Source organism: Crinia signifera, chromosome 6 (genome assembly GCF_055691185.1).
Source record: "Crinia signifera chromosome 6, ASM5569118v1, whole genome shotgun sequence".
In the NCBI taxonomy this organism is placed as follows: Eukaryota; Metazoa; Chordata; class Amphibia; order Anura; family Myobatrachidae; genus Crinia; species Crinia signifera.
In genome coordinates this window covers 207589534-207614444 of record NC_139222.1, presented here as the reverse complement: position 1 = coordinate 207614444, position 24911 = coordinate 207589534, and the positions used below count along the sequence as shown (strand labels likewise).

The 24911-nt window shown below is 43.0% G+C and overlaps 1 protein-coding gene across 4 annotated transcripts in view; it reads right to left on the bottom strand.

Annotated features, from left to right (window-relative positions):
• Nucleotides 1–11466: 11466 nt before the first annotated feature.
• Nucleotides 11467–24911, bottom strand: part of LOC146008898 (ethanolamine-phosphate cytidylyltransferase-like) — a 48453-nt gene continuing 35008 nt past the window's right edge. For all 4 annotated transcript variants that reach the window (XM_083148700.1, XM_083148701.1, XM_083148702.1 and 1 more), the window contains 10 exons: nucleotides 22645–22711; nucleotides 22472–22553; nucleotides 19764–19808; nucleotides 18143–18281; nucleotides 16886–16968; nucleotides 16735–16812; nucleotides 16506–16571; nucleotides 16302–16367; nucleotides 15939–16027; nucleotides 11467–14181 (listed from right to left, as the gene is read on the bottom strand). In XM_083148700.1, the coding sequence (XP_083004826.1) occupies nucleotides 14079–14181; nucleotides 15939–16027; nucleotides 16302–16367; nucleotides 16506–16571; nucleotides 16735–16812; nucleotides 16886–16968; nucleotides 18143–18281; nucleotides 19764–19808; nucleotides 22472–22553; nucleotides 22645–22711 (818 nt within the window). In that variant the 3' untranslated portion in view covers nucleotides 11467–14078. The remainder of the gene's footprint in view (nucleotides 14182–15938; nucleotides 16028–16301; nucleotides 16368–16505; nucleotides 16572–16734; nucleotides 16813–16885; nucleotides 16969–18142; nucleotides 18282–19763; nucleotides 19809–22471; nucleotides 22554–22644; nucleotides 22712–24911) is intronic.

Genomic DNA, 24911 nt, shown 5'->3' with positions numbered 1-24911 from the left:
CTGCTCGCAATAACGCATGTGATTGTTTGTTTTTATTGCATGCTTTGGAAAGATAGGCTTTTAAAACTCCATCAAAACTAGACAATAAATCGTTAATAATATGAACCACAACAATATTGTTAACGATATATTGTTGATATTGTCTAGTGTGTATGTGAAGCATATAGTCTAGTACAGTATGTATGGGACTTCACTGGGTTAATTTTGAACAATATAGCTCATTTTGGCCCTTCTTTGCAATATTGATTCATGTCAGAATACAGGGTGGACATAAATCCATGAGTGGAGGTCTTCGATAGAATGATGTAAAAGCAGTGAAAGGATTTAGGGATAATCAGGACTTGTGAAAGGAATACAAAATTTCTGCTTTGCATGAATTTATAAAAATCTGATGAAAATGGATTCTATGGTGTAAATTGTTGCCCATAGCAACCATTCAGATGATATCTATTATCTTTGAGTAGGTTCTAAATATATAAGTAGATTGGTTGCTATGGGCAACATCCCATCTTCAATAACTCCCATTTTGTTAAATTTATCCCTGTAACAGGTTTGAGAATTCTGATAGATCCACAGGGGGAAATTTACTAAGATATGTATTCTACATCACATGTGATGTTGCTATGGGCAACCAATCAGAATCTACTTATTTATTTAGCACCATCTAGATAGTAGACTGGATCTGATTGGTTGCCAACAGCAACATCACAAGTGAAGTAGATTACACATTTTAGTACATTTCCCCCACAAAGTCTATTGATTGGAAGAGGTCATTGAAAAAAACAGGCAGACCCATGTATCCAAACTAACAAAGTAAAAGGCCGAGGTCCCCCCCCTGCACCACCACCAACCCCCCCCCCCCCCCCCCCCCCCCCCAAAAAAAAAAGGATATGAAACACAGAGAAAGATCTGGAACAGTCACGTAAACTTTCTTATCATTATCATACAATCCAATAAATCAATGGTGTATTCCAAGACAACAGATCACTTTTACCAGTGGACAAAAAGTGGGGTTAATTAGATTGATACTGTTATGTAATATTTACATGAGATATTTTAGCTTTTGGAGGTGCCATTTCCACGGCAACGGAGACTGTAGAGCTGACTTGTCATTGTGAGATAAAAGTCTTGTACTTATGGCTTCTGGGAATCGTTCTTATAGCCCAAAGGCTACTAGATGGTTTCAACAATTTAGTAGGAAAGGACCTTTTTTGGAGAAGTGAAAGTCAGCAATAAACTTTCAGAATATAAAGTCAGCATCCGCAATGTGTATGCTGGAAACCTGCGAGTTCCCACTGCTCCCGACATCACTGGGCACACACATCGTTTCATGTGTACCAAGGTTTAAATAAAGTAGTACTGTAAGCTGGGGAGTAGGATATCAGTGTTTTATGGGAAGAGAGGAATTATTTTTGTTTTTGATCTCTCCAATCAAATATTCTGCCTTTTTTTATGCAGCTTGTTGACCAGCAAGGAATCCCCTTTATTATATGTATAACAAAAACAAATATTATTTTGTAGGGAGTAAAGAGTTAAAGTTGGTCTTCTGTGTTAATCTAAAGGGCCCCATAGATTTGGGCGACGTCTCCCCTCCGAAAAGTCACCTGCAATCCCCTCTTGGGCTGCCTGGCAAGGTCCCGCATGCGATCACAGCCAAGCCTGCCCAGCTTACAAGCAATCCAAGAAATTGTTTGTGCAGCCGGTGTGACTCGGAGACTCCAGTGCGATGTGCACAGGTGCTCACATCACACCAGACCCGCTGTCATTGTGAACTTTGACCTTTCTCTGTTTAATTGACCCACCCAAACCTTAGTACTCTTTTACTATGAAGTTTGCACCCAAAGCATTGCACTCTATAGGCTGCAACTCGGCTCATAATAGCAAATGGTCATGGTAGTTATAACACATTGCCCTCTGTATCTTCTTCATTACACAGGTCCTCTCAGTTCTTAATTACTAGCTTGGTCAATTAGACCAGTTCATCTATTTAGTCATGGGTCAGACTAGCCACTAAAATATATGGAGAATTTATATAGTTGCAAATCAAGTCTAATTTTATACAAACATATACACAGGGGAGTAACTAGAACAGTGATGGCTAACCTTGACAATCCAGCTGTTGTTGAACTACACATCCCAGCATGCCCTGCTACAGGTTTACTATTTGGCCATGCTAAAACTGATGCAAGGCATGCTGGGATGTGTAGTTCAACAACAGCCGGCGTGTCAAGGTTAGCCATCACTAAACTAGAATGGTGTGGGACCCATAGCAACATTTTTAAGGGGCCCCCTAAATCAGGCTTCCATTAGAGCGGGTATGAAGCAGTAACATTGGTGAGGTCAGAGTCAGATTTACACATACATATATGAACTTGAAGGTTTATGTGGTCATTATACACAGGTGCAGCAGTATATACTGTACTGTTGGACATTTGGTAAGTTTTGATCAGAAATGTGATTACAACAATTTAAAGAAGATATTTAAGCTGGCCGTACACTTATGCGATTCTGACACATCAGGCCATTGGGTAAATCGTATGTGTTTTAGATCTGATGCGTGGCCCCATGCGCATGTTTGGAGTCTCTAGATCGCAAGTACTACTGGATTGGACAACCTTCGGCAGCACTTGCTGGGATTTTAGGCGATATATCACATTCATAGGGACTGCAAGGGGGATTGGCTGCAACTGTTCACCTCGGAGAAGTCACAGTAATGTATGGGGGCCGTAACTTTGTTGGTTTTAACAAAGAACATTCAAGGACCAGGTTGTGATAGACACAAATATAGGTACTCTTTACCTAGAACGGCGCCCATCGCGACCATCACGACCATCGTATGCACTAAAAAACGGGTGCGATGCGATGCCCGCGATTTCCCATAGGGATCAATGTTAAAAGTGTGATTGGACGCGATTTTAGTGTTCAATGCCTCAATGGCCGCGATTTTTCCATAGGAAACAATGTTAAATGGGCCACAGAGCCCAAATAGTCACCGTAAAGTCTGAAATGGCCCCCACAATTGTTAACGCCACCCCACGATCAACGTGAACCCGAAGCGTGGCGAGCGGCGGCGGTACGTGTCCTCCGACCTTTTCATACCCCCACTATCCACGTCGGCGTGGAGTTGAGAATAGAATAGTGTGGCGAGCGCAGCGAGCCACTGTGCCCGAAGCGTGGCGAGCGCAGCGAGCCCCGCGAGGGGACGCGGATACCTTCACAGGTAAACGCGTCCCTTCGCGGGCTTCACAGGTATCCGCGTCCCCTCGCGGGGCTCGCTGCGCTCGCCACGCTTCAGGCTCGGTGGCTCGCCACACTATTTTATTCTCAACTCCACGCCGACGTGGATAGTGGGGGTATGAAAAGGTCGGAGGACGCGTACCGCCGCCCCTCGCGGGCTCGCTGCTCTTCGGGTTGACGTTGATCGTGGGGTGGCGTTAACAAATGTGGGGGCCATTTCAGACTTCAAGGGCACTATTAGGGCTCTGTGGCCCATTTAACATTGTTTCCTATGGACAAATCGCGGGCATTGAGGCATTTAACACTAAAATCGCGTCCAATCACACTTTTAACATTGATCCCTATGGGAAATCGCGGGCATCGCGTCGCACCCGATTTTTTAGTGCATGCGATGGCCGCGATGCCCACGATTTTTTACCCCCGATGACCGCGATGCCAATCGCGGGCGCCGTTCTAGGTAAAGAGTACCCAAATATACATTGAAATAGGAAGTGCACCATATCACAAAATATGCAAGTATGATCTTTACCTCCAGTGTCGAAACTTGTGGGTTGGGAGCCCAGGTGCAAAAGTATCATTTGTGCCCCCCTCCTCGACACTAACCCAAGTTTACAATATGCAACATCGCAGTGGGTGACAGGAAGAGGCAGAGTGTGACAAGGAACAACAGTGGGTGACCGGAGGGGGGCGTGAAAGGTAGAAATGGGCCCCTTAGTCCTCAGGGGCCCTGCACCTGCTGCACCAATTGTAGTTACCGTATGCCTCTGCCTAAATCTAGGTCTAGTTTTTACTGTGCATTTATCACATATTTACAGTGACTCGTGTAACAAGTGACATCGTTGTGCTTTATAGGTAAATGACAGCATTGTTAGTCACACAATAAAATGGGGATTATGCAATTTTCTCAATAACATATCAGCATAATAGAGGTCACCAAGGAGCCTTGTCATGGTGTAACAGCACTAGTAACAGCAGCCATTTTATTTTACAGAAGGAGACAGGGGACTCTTTATTCCTTATGACACAGGTTTTAGTAAGAAATAAAGCACATTGCTTCTACAGTGATCCTCACATGCAGGGAGGGGTATGTTGTACGTACTGGCAGTTTGCTATCTGTTGCAATGTTCTACAAATATAATATATTTATAATATAATTATAATATAATTTTTATTACAAATCAGATACATTCTGGTAAGGTGTTCTCACCCTTTTAGTTGACAAAATGTTTTATTTCAAAAGACCCTAATATATTGTTAATATTTTAACATTATTAAAAATGTACTTAAATAATGTATTGAATAATAAGGGGGTGTCTTGAAAACCCCATGTCCATTGACCAATATTGAAACATTAACTCCCATGATCCCCCCAGTGGTAATATATCTCTAGTGGCATCATCCAATACGTCCCTAGTAAGGTCCAGAGTGTTGCCTAGTGCTAATACATCCTAGGGGTAACCTCTCAATAGCACTTACCTCGCCCTGCTTCAAATGCAAATTTCAATGTGCTGCGGGTCAGGAGTGAATTGGAATCCCCTTTGCCATTTTGGAAGCAGCACATCTACTTCATGTCAGGGAAAGCCCAGCTAGCTGCACAGAATCTGCTATATATACACACCCCTAAATTAATATATTGTGGAAGCAATAGTTGCTGTTATTATAGCAGTGTGTCTTATTAAATGAGTCCCTATAAACTTTGAACACCTGGATTTAGCAATGCATTCCTGCAAAAACATTCATGGTCATTCCATAGTTTTTTAATAGGATTTAGGTCTAGACTTGGATATTCTTTTTTTGGAAGCTATTCTTTCTTGATGTGAATAATATTCATGTTTTAATGAGAAATATATCTTTAGCTTTCTAACAAGGACAATGGGTTTTATACCAGACTTTCTTAATATTTTAACCTATTAACTATGCCCTCTCTCTTGTGTGGAGGCCCTATTCCATCTGAAACCATCAGCTCAATAGCAGGACATAGTTACTAGCTCAGTACTAAGAATGGCATGGCAACAGTTAGTACTCGGGTTTGGGTTAGGCACAAGGGGAAGGGTAGGCTGCACGATGGTTAAGCAACAGGAGGGGAATGTTCGGATGGGTAGGTTAGGATAGAAATATTTACTAAAATCCATCTGGATTTTGACCATCAGGATCCTGCGGGAAGGGATGTTTAGATCAACCCTGATGCTGACAGAGCCCTGTGTCACACTAGGCATAGTGATCTTTGTGTGAAGAACGATGTTGCCTTTGCACCAATTATAGATTTTTAAATTAAGTCTAAAATGTTCCATCCTGGACTAGGACCAGAAGACATGTGAAGCCCTGTACACACAGGGCAATATATCGCTGAGCGATAACTTTATTATTTATTTATTAACAGTTTCTTATATAGCGCGTACATATTACGCAGATATATCGCTTGGTGTCCCGTTTGCATCAGAGACCAGAGATGGGGGAGCCGGCAGTGGAAATAAGCTGGTCGCAGGAGCAAGCTCCTGCGACCAGCGATCACTACGGGCAGAAAACGGGAGCGCGCACCCGGCGATTTATCGCCGGTGCACACTCCCATCGCTGGCAATATGGTCACTTAGCGACCATATTTCCAGCGATATTTGCTATTATCGCCCCCGTGTGTTCACACCATTAGAAAATACTTGCTTTGTCTATGAGCCTACAGCCCAGACTTCATAAGAAAACAGGGTAGAAGGTTTTGAAAAGATGGTGCTGAATACTTCAAAGTGCGGATATACTTATCTTTTCATGTGGTTTTCAGTGTTGGGGACGGTTCATGCTCGTTATTCGTGTTATTAGATAGAAGATGCATGAAAAGAGAGGATATGAATCTTCCTTCTAGAACACGAATAACGAGCAAGAACCGTCACCAACACTGAAAACCAAACGAAAAGATAAGTATATCTGCACTTTGAATTATTCAGCACCATCTTTTCAAAACCCTACCCCTCTCTCCAAATACATTTGTAGGATCAATAGAGATTGAAATAAAGGCAGTAGAATCGCAGAGTGCCCCACTTTACTTAAATCCACTACAAAAAAAACAGATTTGTTGTCATAATCTGGGAATGATCAGTAGCTTCCTCCCCAATGAGTTTTCCAATTGTCCTTATATCAGTGGCAAACAAAATGCCTTCAAAATATATTTATTCCCCTCTCCCGTTTCATTCTATTCAACCTTTAAAGCAGTAGTTCTCAAATCCAGTTGCCAAGTTTCACCATCATGCCATGTATTCTATACCCTGCCACAGGTGAAATTATGTTGCGGTGTAACTATTGCACTTACCCTTTTAGACATACTACCCGGGAATTACCCGGCATTTTGCCTGCTGGGTCATTTTCCCGGGTGCAGACTGCGCCCTTTCAGCAGCAAATTACCAGGTGAAGCAGTAACCTGGTAATTTGCTGAAAAACCTGGGTTTTTTCTTATGTCTGAAAGGGTAAACCTGGGTCATAAATCCTAGGTTCTCAACCCAGGTAAAAAGAAGTGTCAGAGACCCAGATTTTTACACCCGGTTGACCCTTTTCAGACATACAAAAATCCCGGGTTGATGAGTATTCATGTGCAAAAACCTGGGATTTTGGAGTATGTCTGAAAGAGGTATGACCTAGAAATATCCAGAACACTCGACCTGTTAGGGCTACTTGAAGAATCTTTTTCAGAGGTTTTAGAACCATAGCTATCCACGTAGGATGCAAACACAAAACACATGCAACTAATTCTACAGTAAAACACTGCCCATTTATGAACGGATGTGTGCTAGGGTGTGGGGCAAAGATTTGACAGTGTATAGGTAGGTCAACAGCAAAAGGGTGACATGTATAAGCTCAACCCTGAAAAATGTGAACATGTGAAAAGGGGCAACATCAATTTTTGTTCATGATAATGTCAACACCTGTTGACATGGATCCCCAATTAGTGTAGCACATACCCTTGAATGCTTCAAGCATCATGCCTTGCTGTGCTCTGCACACTTTATCATTTCCAATTATAGTCCACAGCTCCACATGGGTTGCACAGCATGAAAAAGTGCAAAAATTTTTTGACATTTTTATGTGTAGACCTAGACATTGTTGGCTTATGATCTGAACACCATGTACACATAAGTAACCACAAGGATTGCAGGCTTTGTATTTTCATTGTTCCCCTTAGCATTGTATTTGGTCTTTATTGGTTGTGAGGTCACATCAAAAGGCAGAAAAGTTCGGAGATGTTTCTAGATTTACAGCACAAAATCCTGCATTTGTAGTGGGTATACTTTATCAAATCCACCAGAAATGTAATTTTACTTGTGTATTATCCACAGGAGTGTTTGTTTTTCTTGTTGAGGTTAGAACAGATGAAAAAGCATTTCATACCTCTCTTCTCGCCCACTTTACTGTTACCGGCTTCAGTATTAATCACCTTGGTTCTAAAGACCTCCAATGTGACCCGCTCCTTTGCTGCCTGAGCACTGATTAAAAGCAGAGGAGGAACCGCTGGTCAGTAATTGCAGCCACAAGTGATGATTTATGCAGACACTGAGCCTGGTGAGACCTCATCCTACCCTACAGGACAAAGCTATAGCTACAAAAGCAGCAGAACTGTGAAAAACAAATGAGGTTTATAAGTTTGTGTGCAATGCACAGGCTCAGATTGGAAGGTTCCGCAAAGTTTTACAGCGAATGGACATCTACAATATACCAACTGACCTGAAAATTAATTCTAGTTTTTGATGCCTTGTGACATTTATAAAAAGATGTTATGATGTCTTGTGACATTTAGAAATGTATAACATGGTTGCCGACTTTCTGGCTGCTCTCTCCGGGAGAGAGCAGCCAGCTCAGTATGGCAGGGGGCGCGGGGCCAAAGCCGGGAGGAAAAAGGGGTGGAGCCACAGCAGTGATGAGCAGTTTTGGGGCATGGCTAGAGCAATCACGACATTTTAGCCTCACCCCCCCGCCGTGCAATGCCGGTATTTTTCGCATTGCACTGCGGGGAGCGGTGTTTAAGTGACGAGATTGCGTCATTTGACCCACGGAACCCCCCACTGGAGATGCAGGACAATGCGAGAGGGTTGCCGTCCATTCCAGGGGGGCGGGAGGGGGACCCTCCCGGCCATTCCGGGAGGGTAGGCAACCCTGATGTATAATATAAATGTTGCACAATCTAACTTGTCAGGGATGTGGTTGGCAGGTCCTCAATAAATATGACGACAGTCAACAGGTCATACTTAACCTTCCATGTGGACATAGAGGGAGGATAGTGTGCAGAACACAGAGAAGTACCGTACCCAGAACATGGCGAGCAAATGCGGTTCACTTTTCTGATGTCCATTTCGACGGAAGTCGATAAGACACAAAAACTCATGGTGACCATTTTCTACGTCAACCTATTGCTTGTGTCAACCTTTTGACCTACAGATGGAACCCCTCTCATTCAGCTCCAGGGCTCGTCAGAATGTCCCCACTGGCTGAGAGGCGCTCCATCTGACTGGGATGTGCGAGCGTGTCACGAGGATCTGGGTACACACTTTACCGATGGTGCAACCCAGTGTTGCTATAGTGCAACAATATCTCAGATCGCTATCCACATTATAGGATGCATCGTATAATGATGTGACACCAGAGAACACTGTCCCTGACAGATCGCTCAAGGCACAGCGATATGTGCTGAGCATTCTGAGCGATCAGCAAATCTCTGCGTATGTAGGCCCCTTTACAACTGCAGGAAATGTAAGTAGTGATCATTAGCTAATTATGACAATGGCTGGAGTGGGAAAGGTGCAAGTGGTCACAGGTAGGCCAGCTGCTACAGTCTCCCCTGGCCGAAAAAGCACCTGGCGGGCCCTGTTGTTGCAGGCTCCAACAACTCCAACTCCTGGCTTCAATGACTGACTGACTGTAAACCCCCCCAGCCTAGGTTCCATCCTGTAGTGAGAGATGGTCTGTTGAGCAGCATGATCAAGGCACCACAAATGGCTGCCTAGAAACTGTGCCACTCAGCCATATGTACCCCCATCTCGTACACTGCATAGCAACATACAACTGTACTGTCTCTGCTTAACTGTTGCCTGCCTGGCTGCTGCGATGAACAGTGGCGGGTATGGGTTCCCTGTGTGCTAACTGTACTGTCCCGGTTTTTATTGTTGCCTACCTAGCTGGCTGTTGGGGCAACGTTAATGGCTGCCAAGGCATTGTGCTGCCCAGCAAATATATGTTCCTTGCACGTATAATCCCCAGGTACATCTAGTGTTTACCGGTTGTGTTATGTATATCTGTACTGTCACTGTTTAACCGTTACCTAGCTGGCTGTTGCACAGCAATCCAACTCTAATTCCTAGTATATGCAAGTATACCTGGCCAATCAAGCCGATTCTGATGACAAGTTAACATCTCTCTCTAGCAGTAAACTTGACAGAATTGCAATCTAGTTAAAGCTAAGCCACAAGGAACCTAAACCCATAACCAACATATCCATTTATAGTATTATCTCAACGCTGCTTATGAATTAGTCCTCACATTTCAAGAAAACCGTCTATTTTCATTGCACACAGTGGTACACTAGATAGTGGTTAGCTAATATTAACCTTGCCATCAAATACCTAGGGCATAGGTTCCCAAACACGGTCCTCAAGGCACCCCAACGGTCCAGGAATTGGGTATACCCATGCTTGGCCACAGGTGACTTGATTGAATCAGCCTGAGTTCCTAATTATCTGTGCTGAGCCATGGATATACCGAAAACCTGGACCATTGGGGTGCCTTGAGGATCATGTTTGGGAACCTCTGACCTAGGGGGCTTGTGTAAATACCGACTAGATACACCCACTGTGGAAAGTTCAATAAGTCTGCCCGTATTTTTTTTATAGCAGCAATTGGTCAAAAAAAAGGTAAAACGAGTTTGGTTTTTGCCATTAAATGAATTCCTGCTTTAAAAATACAGGTCGACTCGAATTTCCGCAGTGTGCACCCCATAGGACACTACATGAGCCGCCTAGTTTATTTTACGGTTTCCCATTTTTACTCTTTTCTTATCTCTTCATGCCTACTCCATATTGCAATTTACTAAAATATTGCTATGTTCTATAATATGGCTATGTTTTCTATTTGTGTACCTTCCGTGACCATACCTATTATCAATATACATCTATATCCTGGAATATTCAGTTTCCTCAAACATATGGTTATATTATTACACTGCAATTTTGCTCCATTTGTAAAAAATAAAATAACATTGTTACAGATTAAAAGTTTAAGATTATGTTAGGAAATATAGAATTAGTGCCGAGATGGAGATAAATCTAATGCTAAATTGTAAGCTTGCGAGCAGGCCCCCCTACCGCTATGTCGGTTTGTAACTAGCCAGTTTGTTTTCTCACTGTTTCTTATTGTAAAGTGCAACGGAAGTTGCTGCGCTATGTAAAGAAACTAAAAATACAGTTTTTTCCCTGGGTCAAAACTAATTTTGAAAACTCGTTACCATTTTACCAGCAAATATTACACTTGTCTAGTAACAGACAACCATAAAAGCTGCATTGTAACAAGTGTAAAGGTATTGCAGTTATTATTGGCATACTCTCAACAAAACTCATCTCCGTGCCAAAAACAAAATCAAATACAGTTTGCCTTAAACGTTCCCATACGGAGAGCAACCCAGCTTGCCTTGCGCTCCAAACTGACCTGGGGCAGATTACAAACACATCTGGGGAGAGATTCTGGTCAACCCGCAAAGCTGCTAAACATCTATTCGCATGCGTGCGGGTCCACTAAACGCCAGCCTGCACGAATGCCCACTACCCCCTCGCACGCCAATTTCTCTGCATATATGCGAATAGATATTTAGCATAAACATCCATTCGCAGCCTTGTGTGCGCGGGTAAAATCATTTGATGGTCGCCGATCATCAAATGATATCGCAAGCGCTCACATGTAAGACACCTCACTTCATGGGCGAATCTCCATGGGAATGGCCAGTATTTTCAAGGGAATGCCCATGAACCCCTGGGTGTTTTCATGAGCAGGATGACGGCCCACACGCACCGCTGTGTGCGAACAGCCCGTGAATAGTCAATTTGCCATGCCCGCTCACACACAGAGGCTGCTCATGCACATAAATACTAATACTGTGTGAACACGCAGGGAAGATTGTGTTATTGTATGACTGTATTTACTTGCCAAAAAAAACACTACATAAAAATCTTACAAAACCACACCAAATAAACAGCCTACAATAAGTAAAACAATTAAAACTCTTTAATTTAACACATTTAGATAAATCTCTGCACAAGCCCCAAACACATCCTTGTTGAGTGGAAAGCATTAATAGGACATAATAAAAGTTGGGATTGTGTACATTAGGGAAGATTTGTGATAGATACAGTATGCTAGTAGAGCTGGGATTGGTGATAGGTCCTGGAGTGGTAAACATAAATACTGGAGAACTATGAAAGTACATTGAAATGGGACATAATATAAATGAAAGGCCAAGTGGGTTGTGAGGGATTCAGGTATACAATGATCATATATGAGGGGTTGTGGTTTGGTGTGGAAGAAATGACTATGTACACGGATGGATTGCAGGGTGAGAGACAGAAGGAATAAATAGGATACCTCTGACAGAAGTCTCTCAGAGTCTTGTGGAATGTATTACCCCTTTCATACTGAGCCTCTGACTGGGATATTGCAGTGGCAACCTGGATTGGTGTGAAAGGTTGTGTCCCCCAAATCTGCTACACAGGTCATGGTAAAAAGAGAGCTGTATCCCTAGTGCTTGGAGATGATGTCATCTCCAAGCGCCGACAGAGGGCTGACCTGGCAATATCCCAGGATCGGCCTGCAGTGTGAACAGTTTCAAGCAGCTTGGACACTGCTTAAAAGGTTCAATAACCCAGGTTGGACCCAGGTTTTGAGTCTGAAAGGGATAAGTTATATTTACAGTCTGGTGCATGGAAGATGGAAAGTTGACGGATGAAAGAAACTGAGGAAAAGATGATCAGCTGGAAGACATAAGCTGACAGCATGGCAGCTGCACAGAGTTGTTGCCAGATACTACTTCTGCCATACACACTTCCCTACCAGCAGCCGCTTATTCCACTACCTTACAACATCAGCATTTTCCACACCTCTTACATGTCATTTCTTAGCATCATTATACCCAGTACCAATTGATACCTAATGTCAGTGCTTTACACATGAAAAATAATATCGAAGGATTGCTTATGGAAGTTATGCAGTTGGGGTTCTTGAGTCCTAGGTAATGTGAGGTTCTTGATATTCTGAAGAGGACGATGAAGTAAATAATATATATTAGTATGTGTCTGTGATCTTAGAATAATGTATCTCTAGACATGTGACAAAAGTTATTTCTCCGGAGAGTCCTGTAACCATTATGTTGCAGGATAATGCTATGTAAAGAAGATTTAATGGCATGTTAGGGATGTCAAACCAATAAATGTAAATGAAAAAACCCTTTCCCATTAAAAGCAGTTTTGTATTATTCATTATAACATACAGCTGTACACAAATCAAAGCTACTATAAAGCCCAGACTGTATATAGTGTCCAGCAAGATATATTATATGAGGATATTTTCAATTTCACATACACTGTATACATATAATATACCATAAACAAGAACATCGGATTTAGTTGAAATTGTTGGTGCTGTCCCCTAGTGGCTGTGCTGAACAGTGCAGTCAGTTCTGTTATTTAACCAATAATATGGACATCTGTGGTGACAGGAAACACACTCTACTAAGAGTTTTGCAGCCCTGCTACACTGCACCACCCCTCTCCCTGCAACAGAAATCATAGGAGTGGTGATATACAAGACTGGTCCAGTTTGCACAGTGCAATAAATAATATCCTTTCTATTGGCTGTACATGGTACAGAGCAACTAAAGGAAAATCATTAGTCAACCATATATTGTGTCTGCGGAACCCACTCAGCTTGATTTAACATGTTTAGGAGAATATGAAACCGTTTACATAAGAAGATAGCCACGTATTTCTAAGACAGCTGCTATCTACCACAATTTTGGTGTCTGTTCCTCTGTAACACCAATGGTATAGTATCTACATAGAATGATAAGACTGGTATAAACAGGTGTTCTTCTAGTTAATGGTCCTTTCCACTTTAGTTTCAGCTACAGCAATTAAAAGTAACTTAAGTTTGCCTAGAGCAGAGTTTCCCAACACCAGTCCTCAGGGTACATTAACAGTAGATGTTTAAAAGAGATCAATGCTTGAGCACAGGTGGTTAATACACAATAACTGAGGTACTAATTAAGGCACCTGTGCTAAGTATGGCTATCCTTAAATCTGGACTGATATGCTGGATACACACAATAAGGTTCTGTCCAATCTGTGATTACAGTGGAAATCTGGTCAATGTATGGTAGCAAAAGACAACCAACAATTTGCTCTCAAAAGCCAAAAAATGGGCAAAACCGGTCAGTCGGAGAAATTGGTTAAATCAAATGGATCTAACCAGTTTTTCTGAAAGTCCATTTTTGACTATTTTCCAGTGTGTAGGATGGATCAAATGGTCTACTGTCATCTGCTTCTTTTACATTGCCCAATTTACATTCCAACCAGAAAGATTGTACAGATCATCTAATAGTGTGTATCCAGGGTCAGTGTGCCTCAAGGACTGTGGCAGGGACTACATAGGCTAGAGAAATCCAGTTTAGTTTTTAAGACACCAATGTCATATATATGGCAGTGATTTAGTTAGAGTCCTGTACTAGGTTAGGTGCAGGCCACACTTTATATGAGTGTGCGTGTGGGGGTGTGTGTGTGTGCGTGTGTGTGTGCGTGTGAGAGCGAGCGAGCGAGCTCAGGGAGGTTTCAGTTCTCTTGTCCCTCTATGATTCTCTCTTGTCTCTGTTGCGCCTCCAGCACTGCCAACTCCTTTGCTTCCTTCTTCTGATTTCGAGCTTCATACTCCAACCTACAGAGTAAATAGTTTAAAAAATGTATTAGAAATACTCATGTTTAATATTTAGCCATACGAACGGTGCTTAATTTATGAAGATCTAGCTGCATGGTATTTCAATGCAGTCTATGTAAATTGATACCCACAGGTTACAAATGGAAAGATCTTTGGATAGGTCGCCTCTGCTATCTTGGTTCTTAATAAATGCCCACCCAGTAATTGCTTTGCCAACCACTAGAACCATGTTGTTCTGGTGATCAGTCTGAATTACATTGAGGAACAGAATATAAAGCTCAGAGATTGCACTGCTGTGTATGGAAATATGGATTTACAGCATGTAGAAATATAGCCATTAAGAAACACCAGGCCTCCAGGGGTGAAACAATGGGTGGATCTGGGGGAAAGATCTGTACCCTCTCTTTAACCTTATAGATCTACTATGGATTGCCACACAATGCAGACCCCCTATACAGAATATCTCATGTACTGTGTCAGACTCCCTGTGTCAGACACTATTGTCATTTATCCGAAGGCTGCTTCATTGCCTTCTCGGAAAATGGCTTTTGCTAGATTAATCCCCCGACTTGAATATCTCAAAGTGGGTCTCCTGCGGTCTCACTACCATTGCTGGCCTAGCCGATGGTTCCAGGATTACTCCCTTCTCCAGGATTTAAGTATATCACATTGACATTATTATAAATGGAATAATCATAAAGAAATGCATTTCAAACTCCTACACAGGTTGTATTTTACACCAGCCAAATTACATAGAACCTGGCCTGCTCAAATTTTGCTGGTGCAATTGTTCAGACGTAGAAGGAGCCTTCCATATATTTTGGCCATGCCCCAGGATAAACTCCTTTGGAATGCTCTCTTTATGTTTGCCTCTAAAATGCTCACAACTACTCTCCTTCAAGCGGACTGCTATATATTTATTGGGCCATATATGCCTAGCCACTAGAGCTACAATAGATCAACACAGGAAAGACCCCTCTCCTCCATTGCTGCTTAAAGTTATCCGCAAAAATCACCTTATTTTTTAAATGGAGACTCAAGGTCTACCTTATTCATTTTCTGCTAAATCCCCGTTAGTTAAATGGTATAGCTGGCATACATATTGTACCTCTTGCGAAAGAGCCGACATCCTGCCTGACACAGAATTATGATTTATTATTAGAGAGTGTTTTACCATTTGTGAGCCACCATAGTTATTTCAGCTTACCACTTCTGTCTGTGAAAGATACCTAGTTTTTGAGACACCTATTGTATGCACCTATGTTTGTTTATTGTATATGCTTATGTCAAACGAAACCCTTTTCCCCGCCCTCCACCTTGTTCTTTATCCCTTACCTTGAAAACGGAACAAAATTTAAATAAAAATTATTGAAGTTAAAAAAGAAATAAAAAACAAACAGAAAAAAAAAAACACTTGTTCCCGACGGAATGGGCTGAGAAATCGGCCCAAATCGTGTCATTGTGATGTTTCCTTATGTCCGATGCGCGGTCCCGTGCGCATCGGACCTGAGTTGGAAGTCAGACCAGCATGCAAGTCCGACCTCCCACCCGGAGGAGGGCCAGGCAGGGAACAGGGGTCGCACGCAATCAGTCACAAGTAAAAGGACTGCATGTGATGGAGAACCTGCGACCCTGCTGCCCGGGAAGGTCCCATGCGGCTTGCAGGTGATTGGCTGGACATACACTGCTGCAAGAAATCACAGTAGTGTATACCCAGCTTAAGACCAATGGGCAAACAACCCCCAGCAAATTCAGACCTGTTTTTTATAATCCTCTGCACAATATCATCAGTTGTAAGGCTGCTGCCACTGTCTATCGTCTGGAACATTCTGCGGCGTTTAGGTTCCTGAAACAGTGAAATGACAAAGTAATGACAGGGGAAAGGAGCTCTGGTGAATACTGACAGATATTAAGAGCTCTGCAAACAAATAAACACACAGTTAGTGCCGCCTGAGGGGAAATGCAAAGCAAGTTTATAAGCAGAGAAGAGACAAGTGAAATCTAGTTTGTTCAACTTGTCTCTGGGCTACAAATACAAAAGCTTATGCAGATGAGAAGACGCAGAGGGAACATAAGTGGGGAACCATGGGCCATACAAGGATGTATTGTGAGACACTTACTGCATAGGGGTCAGACCCATCCTTGTCAGGCAGAACCTCCGTCTTTCCATGACAAACAAGATCAACCTAATAGAGAAATACATTATTAGTTTGCCCTAAAGCTAAAAGCATCAACTTCAGTTTCCTTTGAGTCATTTAGGACCACTAACCCCAATCTAATATGTGTTCAGATTACACACGTCCCACTTGATAATCACAAGTTACCTTGAAATGATCCAGTAAATCAGAAGTGACTGAATATGGAGCACCAATGACGACTTCCGAAACATACTGAAGCAAAAAAAAAAAAAAAAATTGTAAACAGTGGAGAATAGGTATATCAAAAACAAGAGACAGTAGAACAAAATCAAATGGAACAGTACAGACAATGCAGGCAAGGACAAAGCTATTCGCTGCAGACAAATACATACTAATATCACAAGACTTTTCTTACCCTGCAGGCCAGCACACTCAGCGTCCTCTCGTGGATGTTCATGATTGGGTAATTCTTCCCCTTATAGTGATTGACTTCCTGCAAAGACACTTTGTTAGTGTACAGGAGATGAAGAGAAGCCAATATGGAAGTCACCAGGATTCCAAGTTACCTGGTCAAAATGCAATCCCACAATGACATATGGCTTCTGTGCCATGCTGTGTACCTTCTCCAGGAAGTCGATATGACCAATATCTGCAGGAAATTATGAAGGATCCAAAAAATTCAAAGGTAGGAGATAAAGAACCACACAGAGGTATAAAGATTTGGAGAACGTTACACATAGTAAAACACAGCACTCAAGTGACCGAAGATACCACCATCACCTTTTCTCAGATATCTTCAGGCGCTGAGACTCGTATGTGTTGTTATGGACTGTTTTATAAAAGTCATGATGTAGCTTAGTTTGTAGATCTTCGTAATTGAGGGCACTGTTACAAAACACACAATAGTTCATATGATGACCACAGAAACCCTGATCACCACCCCATCTGCTGGCCTGAACTGTAATAACCCTTTTGTAGGAGTCCTAAGGTATTAAAAGCTGGTCTGTTAATCTGTGTAGGTATACGGTCACTACGTCAACAAGTTATACTCAGTTACTAGGGGAGTAACTATAGCGACCAGTGCTGCAGGTACCCAATTCAGCACCATTGAGTATAGACTCAAAATAGTAATACACAAGGTCGACCTGTCTGAAGGTCGACAGGGACATTAGGTTGACAGTCAAAATTTTGATGTGTGGTTTTTCACTTTTTTTGAGCGACAAGTGCCAACAGGAGGTAGGTTTTCATGCCCTACTATCCAGTAGGGTGTGGTGGGAGCATAAAAGTGTGCCGAGTGTAGCGAGACACCGTGCCCGAAGCATGGCGAGTGCAGCTGTGCATTTTTTTAGTGTCAGTGTTGGAATTCGAGATAAAAACGTAAAAAACCATGTCGACATTGCCCATGTCGACATACTGCTTGTGTTGACCTAACGCCAATGTCAACCTTCAGACATTTTAACCTTCAGTGGTTGACCTAACGCATGTTGACCTTTCTCTTGTCAACCCTATGATCCATAGCCATCTGTGTATTGTGTGTGCGCTATATAGTGTTTTGTGTATGAGGCCCGAGTTAAATAGCGCTGGTAAAGAGAGAGAAAGGGGAAATGACTAATGTACTGTATGCAGGATGTGACTGAGGCACAACATTGATATCAAGTATAAACTATAATGCAAACACTTAGAGTAAGTACAGATAAAAGAAGAGGTAATGTGGCAGGGAGCCTATACCGAATGTGGAGGGAAATGGAAGGGAGGACTGAGTGTGGGGGAACAGAATACGTGTAAATGGAGCAAGTTTCTCTGTGATAGATAGTAAAGGATACGGAACAGATCGAAGGCTCCTGCCACGTATATAATGCTGTCTCCAGGTTCAGGCTCCTTCCCCGAGGCAAACTGCATAATCTTTTGTGATGTCTGAAGGAACTGAGACACCCCTGTCCATGGACTATGACCCCGGGCATCCTACACAATACTTAAAAAATTAGCTTATCATTCGTAAAAATAGCAGAGAAAAAAAAGAAACAGTCCTGCAAAATATGTAATCAAAGATCATATGTCGACATGTTCCCAATAAAAGAAAAAAAAAATATGTTGACCCTTGAACTTGTCTCACAGAAAGGATATATGAAAAAGATGAGAAAGTCGGCTTTTCAAAAATTAAACCGTTACAAATATAGTCACCAGGGGGCAGCAACAGCCAACATAACATTACTGAAGACTGCAGTATAGGCATTTATTAAAGAACACATATTAGGAACATTTTATACTAGGGGTTAATTTCCTCGTTCTTTTACGAGCAAAACACAGCTGTATACAGAGCATTTTCATATTTGTGAAAAATCATTTCAATTATGATCCTTTATTAGCTTCTCTTATGGTGTTACAATTTGCTGTAGCCTTCCTGGCATTTTTACACTGTTGCAATGACATATTGTTATTGCCTACAACTGAATCAACCCCTGTAAGAAGATACAGAAGGACAAAAAGACAGGAGAAAAACAAACACTGCCTTCCTTATCATCCAAGTGCATGGGAGAGTAGAAGCTTTTAAAGTCCACATACCACTGTCATTTAAAGGGGTTTCCATCTCATGTCACATAAATAGGACCCCATGCCCTCACAAACCAGCCAACCCATGTCTCTACAAGATTCTTGAGAGGCTATCCCACACGTGCCTTACATAACCTATTGGATGCACTTCCTTCCTAACATTCCACAGAACTTGCACGGACTATGGTTGGTCAATACAGTAATAATAATGTTATTTATATAGCACTTTCGTCCCAATATGACTCAAAGTGCTTTACATTTACATTAGCACACAAAACAAGCTTAAATAGATATTCGTGAAATCCTTGAGAGAACAGGAACGTCTTTTTTGAAGGATTCTACAGTCTCGCACTGTGCAGGGAAGAGAGTTCCATTGAGATTGAGCCACAAAGCCAAAAGCTTTACCACCAGATGAGCTCAGGCAGATTTTATGAATTGTTAATAGTCAATCATCTGCAGATGGCAGTAATCGAGATGGGCAGTTAGGAATCAGAAGCTGCTTCAAGTACCTTGGGCTCTGGTCATGAAGGGCTTTGAAAATAATTAAGCCATTCTTAAAAGCATCTTGCCATCTTACAGGCAGCTAGTGAAGGGAGTAAAGAATGGATGTAATGTGGCTGGTTGGTTAATAGCCTTGCAGCTGCATTTTGTACCATCGGCAAGTGGCGCAATTCTTTTGATAACTGCCAAATCTAAAAGCCACTAGGCACTATTTATACTCCTGGGCCTCTCTCATGCCGGTTTAAACTCTGCCCCTGTCACCTCATACAGACTCTACATTTCCTAGGTCTTAAAGACACTGCCCTATCCAGATTCCCATTCTCCTAATCAGTTTAATACTTGCATAAGGTGGCACTGTAAAATAAAGTAAATTGGGGGGAAGCAAATACTCACCTTACCAAAATTGTCCTGGTGGCGCTTATAATCTTGGGTTGCTTCCTGTAGGGGAATAAAAAGATATGAACCAGTAAACTTGTTTGAGCTCATTCACAAAGAAAATAAGAGCATGCACTAACAATTGTAATATATCTGCAGGGAAACAATAATGTACTTGTATAATAGCACAGCGCACGGCTACGCTACGTTTTCAGCGTGGGCTAAGCTACGCTGTCAGTGTAGCCCAGCGGCTGCCTAGCATACTTAGCGTAGTGACTCCACGGTAGCCCAACGGCTGCGAGCGTAGTAACTCTGCGGCAGCCCGGCTCTGTCCCCGGCAAGCCTAGTGATCGCCTCTCACACAGCGTTGGTAACCACCAGGTCCCCTGCGCTGGCAGAGAGGGGATCATGCGTGCGCCGGCGGAGAGGTGCTCCATCTGCACCTGCACCTCAGACGGTCATGTATCTCAGTATTATTGTGGCAGGGTGCTGCAACACTGCCCGTGTCCGCTTCAGAGAGAGCCTCCTTTTTAAATCCCACGAGCACACCGATCCGAGTTACGCTTACGTCAGCGTAGAGTTCACTTTATAAAGTGTGGTGAGCGCAGCGTGCTCCGCGAGGGGACACTGATTACTTTACATGAATTCCACGTCCCCTCGCTGCGCCCGCCACACTTTAGAAAGTCAACTCCACGCCGACGTGGATAGTGGGGGTGGTTCAGGAACACATATCTGAAAGGGATGCTGACTACGCTGGAACACTATGCTACTTCTGACAGGGACGCTGACTACGCTAGTGGGAACACTACGCTGATTCTGACAGACGCTACGCTAACTACGTTACGGGCGCCATGCTATTACACAAGTACCAACAATCATTCTCCTGAATATTGGCTCCTTCCATGCACTCATTACCTGCACTGTGGAGGTAGCCATATTGTAGGCCAAAACCGTATTTATGAAAACCTAGGCAACCAGTTCCCACTAAACTAGAGCATATACTCACAGGACTAACCCAGATGCTCCAGTGAGTCACAGCTATCTGGTAACCAGATAGCCTACTACAGTGGCTCCCAAACGGTTTTGAATCACAGCCCTACAATATACGTATTTTATTAAGAGATTAAAGTAAAAAAAGAAAAACATTAAAATAAAATGTGCTTATCAGTCATCCTTAGGTTCAGTTATGTGGTGATGGACAAGGTTGGTATTCACATTTTATGATTGACAGCTGCAAACTCTGGTTTTGCCTATCACAGCAGTTCTCAAACTGTGGGTCCTGACCTCAAAGTAGGTCCCGACTCCATATTGCTGACCATCAGGCTGATGACTTTTCTCATCTCAGGCACTGATTCAAGGAGTCTGAAAAATCTGTTGAATTGTCTTTTATTTTAGACTCCTCCCATCATCCTGTGCCTCCACAATGCTGCCATGTATGTGCTGTCTGCTGACTACACATGTGATGTGATGTTATGGTATATTAGACTCCTCCCATCATCCTGTGCCTCCACAATGCTGCCATGTACAGTATGTGCTGTCTGCTGACTACACATGTGATGTTATGGTATATTAGACTCCTCCCATCATCCTGTGCCTCCACAATGCTGCCATGTATGTGCTGTCTGCTGACTACACATGTGATGTGATGTTATGGTATATTAGACTCCTCCCATCATCCTGTGCCTCCACAATGCTGCCATGTACAGTATGTGCTGTCTGCTGACTACACATGTGATGTTATGGTATATTAGACTCCTCCCATCATCGTGCCTCCACAATGCTGCCATGTATGTGCTGTCTGCTGACTACACATGTGATGTGATGTTATGGTATATTAGACTCCTCCCATCATCCTGTGCCTCCACAATGCTGCCATGTATGTGCTGTCTGCTGACTACACATGTGATGTGATGTGATGTTATGGCATATTAGACTCCTCCCATCATCCTGTGCCTCCACAATGCTGCCATGTACAGTATGTGCTGTCTGCTGACTACACATGTGATGTTATGGTATATTAGACTCCTCCCATCATCATGTGCCTCCACAATGCTGCCATGTATGTGCTGTCTGCTGACTACACATGTGATGTGATGTTATGGTATATTAGACTCCTCCCATCATCCTGTGCCTCCACAATGCTGCCATGTATGTGCTGTCTGCTGACTACACATGTCATGTGATGTTATGGTATATCAGACTCCTCCCATCATTTTGAGCCTTCGCAATGCTGCCATGTATGTGCTGTCTGATGCCTACACATGTGATGTGATCACCTTCTGCAGTAACTTGCTGGGGTCCTGTCATTATTTTTATTGTCTGATGGGGTCTCAGAGCAAAAAAGTTTGAGGACCCCTGGCCTATCACATGGACCTTATACTGTATAATTTGATGCTATACCACCAACCTGTGGCACTCCTACAAGTGCCCTGAATCATCCCATGGTGTCACAGCATACAGTTTGGGAACCACTGGATACTTACTCCTGCATCTATATTTGGCTCACAAAACTGCTGCTTCAGTTTTATTTGTGACCGATGAACTTTAACTCTTCACTTTGCTTAACCTGCCACGACCATGTGAAAATCTCTCTCCACAAAGCTGCTTTATTACAATCTTTGCTATCCATGATGCTCAGTAGGTCAGCTGTAATTTCGCTATTTACCTACACTAAACACAGCATCTAGCACATTCCTCACTACTCAAATCACCTACACATTACTTACTACACTGTGATGGGCCTTTGTCATGAGCAACATCCTTCCCACCAAGTCAGTAGTTGACACTCCCTGTGTGCGCTGGCACTCCCTGGAAGAAGAACAGAAGACAGAAATAAAGCCCCCGCTACAAAGTAGCATGTCCTCTACGGAACTAGGATGTCTCCCCTACATTCACTGACCTGTATCTTCCAGCCAGCTTCACCTCTTCATAAGTATCCTTACCATCGACAGTCAGAGTGATGTCATCTGGAGAGTATGAAAGAAAACGTTTTACAGTGTGTACCAGGTATTCGTCTCATTTGTCACGCAACTGTTTCCACTGTGTCATACACTATGTGGAAGAAAGTCATTGGACACCCTAGTTTAACTCGAAATAATGGAATCTTCCTGACAAAGTGAATATGGAGTCTTCCTACATGTATATATATGGAAGCAAGCGTCGTAGCAGATCATTTGCTGATAAAATGACTGACAGGAAACGCACTCTGTTATCATGGTCAAGCTGCGGCTCACAAGCCTCCGATCACAAAAACCAATACACGACAGAGACTTTGTTGGTGTAAGGAGAGGAAAAACTGGACGGTGGAGCAATGGAAACAAGTCCTATGAAGCGATGAATCACGCATCACATTGTTTCGATCAGATGGGAGAGTGTGGGTATGGCAATTGCCTGGAGAACTCCTGTTACCCGAATGTGTAGTGCCAACAGTACAATTTGGAGGTGGAGGGATGTTCTGGGGTTGTTTCTGCTGGCATAATGTGGGCCCACTCGTACAGGTGCATGGGAACATGACATCGGCGACCTACCGAGATATTCTGGATAACTCCATGTTACCTACGTTGTGGCATTTCTATGGGAACGACAATTGTGTGTTCCAGGATGACAATGCAACGTGTCATGTTTTGAGGGCTACAATGGAGTGGTATGATGAAAATCGCATCACTCGACTAGCGTGGACTGCGCAAAGCCCTGATTTGAACCCCATAGAACATCTGAGGGACGAACTTGAGCACAGGTTGTGGTCCCCTAGCCCTTCTACACTACCACAGTTGGTGACTGTACTGGGCGGTATACAATAAACCTGATTCGCCATGTTTTTATGGCGAATTTGTGCTGTTTGGCGAATTTCTGACTAAAACGGTGAATCACCCTATTCAATGACCACATGGCGAATGCATTTGAAGTTTTTTTTCACCATGATTCACCGAGTAGCAATCGCTATATTTTTATGGTGAAGTGGAATGTGAACTTTTAAAATAAAGTGTTTTGTTTTTTACATTTGGTGTCAAAAAATCAGGAATTTTATTCTGAGGAGGGACATGCTATTTGTATTCATGTGCTGTAAGCACATGAATATATATTTAATTTAAAAAAAAATATATATTTTTTTTTTCACAGCAGCCAGCAGGGGGCGCCGGAGCCGAGCCGCTCATTACATATTCATATATTCACTCACTGCACCCGATCGTTACGATCGGGTGTAGTGAATATACGCTCCCCTGCTGGCACCCCCGGGGGGCAGCCTGTGCTGCCTGGCACCCGGGAAGCCCACCTACCCCGACAAAGTTCTGGGGCAGGCAGAGAGACTTCCATCTCTTTGCCTGCCACCGTCCTCAGGCTCCCTGCGGCAATCGCCGCAGGAGCTCATATTCGCCAGTCAGGGGCAGCGAGCCCCTGACACGTTGAATACCGGAGCCCGCCGGCTCCGGAACGTGGCGAATGTGCAGCGAATCCTAAAAAGGATTCGCTGCACCTCGCAGGTATTCTCATTGAATACCGCCCTATGTGTGCTACACAAACTTGGGGAAAGTTTACCGTGACGAGTAGCTGCTGTTATTTCTGCAAAAGGTGGACCTACCCCCTATTGATAGTAAATAAACACATGGTTGCCGTTGACATGTGATGTCCAATGACTTTCTTCCATATAGTGTATTATGATGGTGAAGCAGGCTGGAAAGGGAACTGGAGTGGTTTGTCACTCCAGTTTTATGTGTGTCACACACACACACACACACACACACACACACACACACACACACATTATTTTCAGGATATCTGCAGCTTTAAGCACAGTAACAATGGTTTCTTGCATCAGATGTTTTGGAAAAATGGACTGAGGTTACCCAGCACCTTTTACTAGTGCATCTCTCAAGAGAGAGATAGAGAGAGCGATAATGAAAGATTTCTACATGTGTCCTGCAGTTATGGTGCTGTGAGATTTGGTTACTAGCAGTGCATAGATATTCTCCTGATACTCCATTAGCTGTGCAGCTACAATCACCACAAAGTGATGTAATTAGATGTGAGATCCTAAACACAAGATGACAGATTGTAAATGAACACTGCAGGCATTGTAGAGCTGCTCCATGTCACTGGAGTCGGTATCCACAACACAAGTGTATAAAAGATGAGGCTGGAGAAACAACATGACTTGCATATGTTACT